Source organism: Coregonus lavaretus (assembly GCF_964263955.1).
Source record: "Coregonus lavaretus genome assembly, contig: HAP1_SCAFFOLD_1913, whole genome shotgun sequence".
Taxonomy (NCBI): domain Eukaryota; kingdom Metazoa; phylum Chordata; class Actinopteri; order Salmoniformes; family Salmonidae; genus Coregonus; species Coregonus lavaretus.
In genome coordinates, this window is record NW_028162996.1 from 36,312 (window position 1) to 38,068 (window position 1,757).

Genomic DNA, 1,757 nt, shown 5'->3' on the forward strand with positions numbered 1-1,757 from the left:
ATGCAGGAATACTGTTGCTGGCCCTCTCCAGCTCGTGAACTGAATTTCAACAAGAACCTTATGACTCTACCACTGCGTCTGGGCCCTCGAGTTTACTGGGACCATTTATTATACTGGAGCGACTCCAGTAAAAAATGTATTTTGCTACAGCCTTGTCCAAGTTGATTTACTGACAACCTTGGAGCAAATAGGCTGGCAGCTCATCAAAACAGGCTACTAAACAGATACTGAAGTGAAATGTGAACAAAAAATGTAATCATTTAGGCTATTATCACACATTATTTAATCTATTTAATCAAATTGTGGGAACACACAATCAATTTAACTTGGAACTAAAAAGTTATGCTTATTAAAATGTAGACTAGCCTACACACTATTCGTTTCCACAATTGCTTCAATGAACGAAATTCGTAGGGACCCATTTAGGGCTATAACAGATGAGTTTATGCGCGTTATGACATTGGAAAAATAGAGGTAGCCTATAAATGTAACCATTTGGCACACGTTATCCTACCTTGTGCAGTTTCCACATAGCCCCCAGAGCCTTGACTTCATGTGTCCCGTGTTTCCCTTCTTCTAAACACTGGTAACACACCGGCATCTTACACTGAACACAGTACATGCTCAGGTTCTCCAGTTCGTGCTCCGTACAAGTGGAGATCTTCCGGGGACTTGTCCGACGGCTTATATGGCCCTGTGCAGGGGGTACGAGGCGATGCTTGGCTAGCGGACCTCGGGGAGGGTGGCACCTCAAGCGACAAGGGTCGCAGTAGAACACGTCGCATTGCTCGCACATCACCGTGGCCTCGTTGGGACTCTTCTCGCAGAGCTGACACTTGAGGGCGGCCGCTTTGCTCTGCTGGTACCGGTCCACGACCCCTTCCAGCACCCGGTTTTTGGCAAACCCGCGGAGCCCCCTCTCGTCCAAGATGAGGCTGCGATGGCACTGCGGGCATGTGATGCAGGAGTTGCGGGGGATAGGAGGTAGGGAGCCGGGGTGTCCTAGCAAGTGGTGCTGGGGAGGGGGTTGGGGGACGGCAGGGGGGAAAACACGCACCCCGTTTGGGGATTTCTGGCAAGGGGTGGTCGGGGCACTAACGAAGCCACCATACGAACCGTATCCACTGTCCGCCTCGCTGTACAAGCTCATCTTATCAATGTCCAGGTAGTCATAGTCGGAGACCCCCGAGCCAGAAGCACGGCTACTCTGCGGAGATTCAGCGTCCGGGGTCTGCACTAGGATATTCCGAGCGCAAGCCAGGCAAATGTTGTGGGAGCACGGTAGAATGATTGGCTCCCGGAAAAACGATCCGCATACAGGGCATTTTAATTCTTCCTCCATTTCATCCATTTTAAATTCTCTTTGGAGAGAAATAGTATCTCTCAATTCCTGAAAATTAGCTATATTTGATAACTCAAAATGCTATTGAGCACAGAGAGCGGTCTTCTCTTTCAGCATCCACCAAAGCAAATGCATCCTTGGAATGAGGCAGGCAGCGATAGCGTGCAAACTAGCCAAGACAACGCACATTCTGACCAATAGACAAACGGTATTGCAAATTCCGAATGAATCCAGAGCAGTTATTGGACAAGGCAGCTGTCAGTGTAATGGTTCTTGTCCAATCAAACGTCAGCTAGGACCACATAATTTCCATATGACGATGGTAGCGCCTGGCACGAACGATCCTCTTACTGATATTGATTGGAAACACAACACGCAATATTAAAACAGTATTGGCTATTAGACTATGAGTATC

At 48.3% G+C, this 1,757-nt stretch overlaps 1 protein-coding gene across 1 annotated transcript; it reads right to left on the bottom strand.

Annotated features, from left to right (window-relative positions):
• Nucleotides 1-505: 505 nt before the first annotated feature.
• LOC311118596 (E3 ubiquitin-protein ligase TRIM9-like) lies at nt 506-1,351 on the bottom strand (the record flags this gene model as incomplete). Its single annotated transcript, XM_084193386.1, has 1 exon — nt 506-1,351. One exon carries the CDS (start codon nt 1,349-1,351, stop codon nt 506-508), a length of 846 nt encoding a protein of 281 aa, XP_084049512.1.
• Nucleotides 1,352-1,757: the final 406 nt, after the last annotated feature.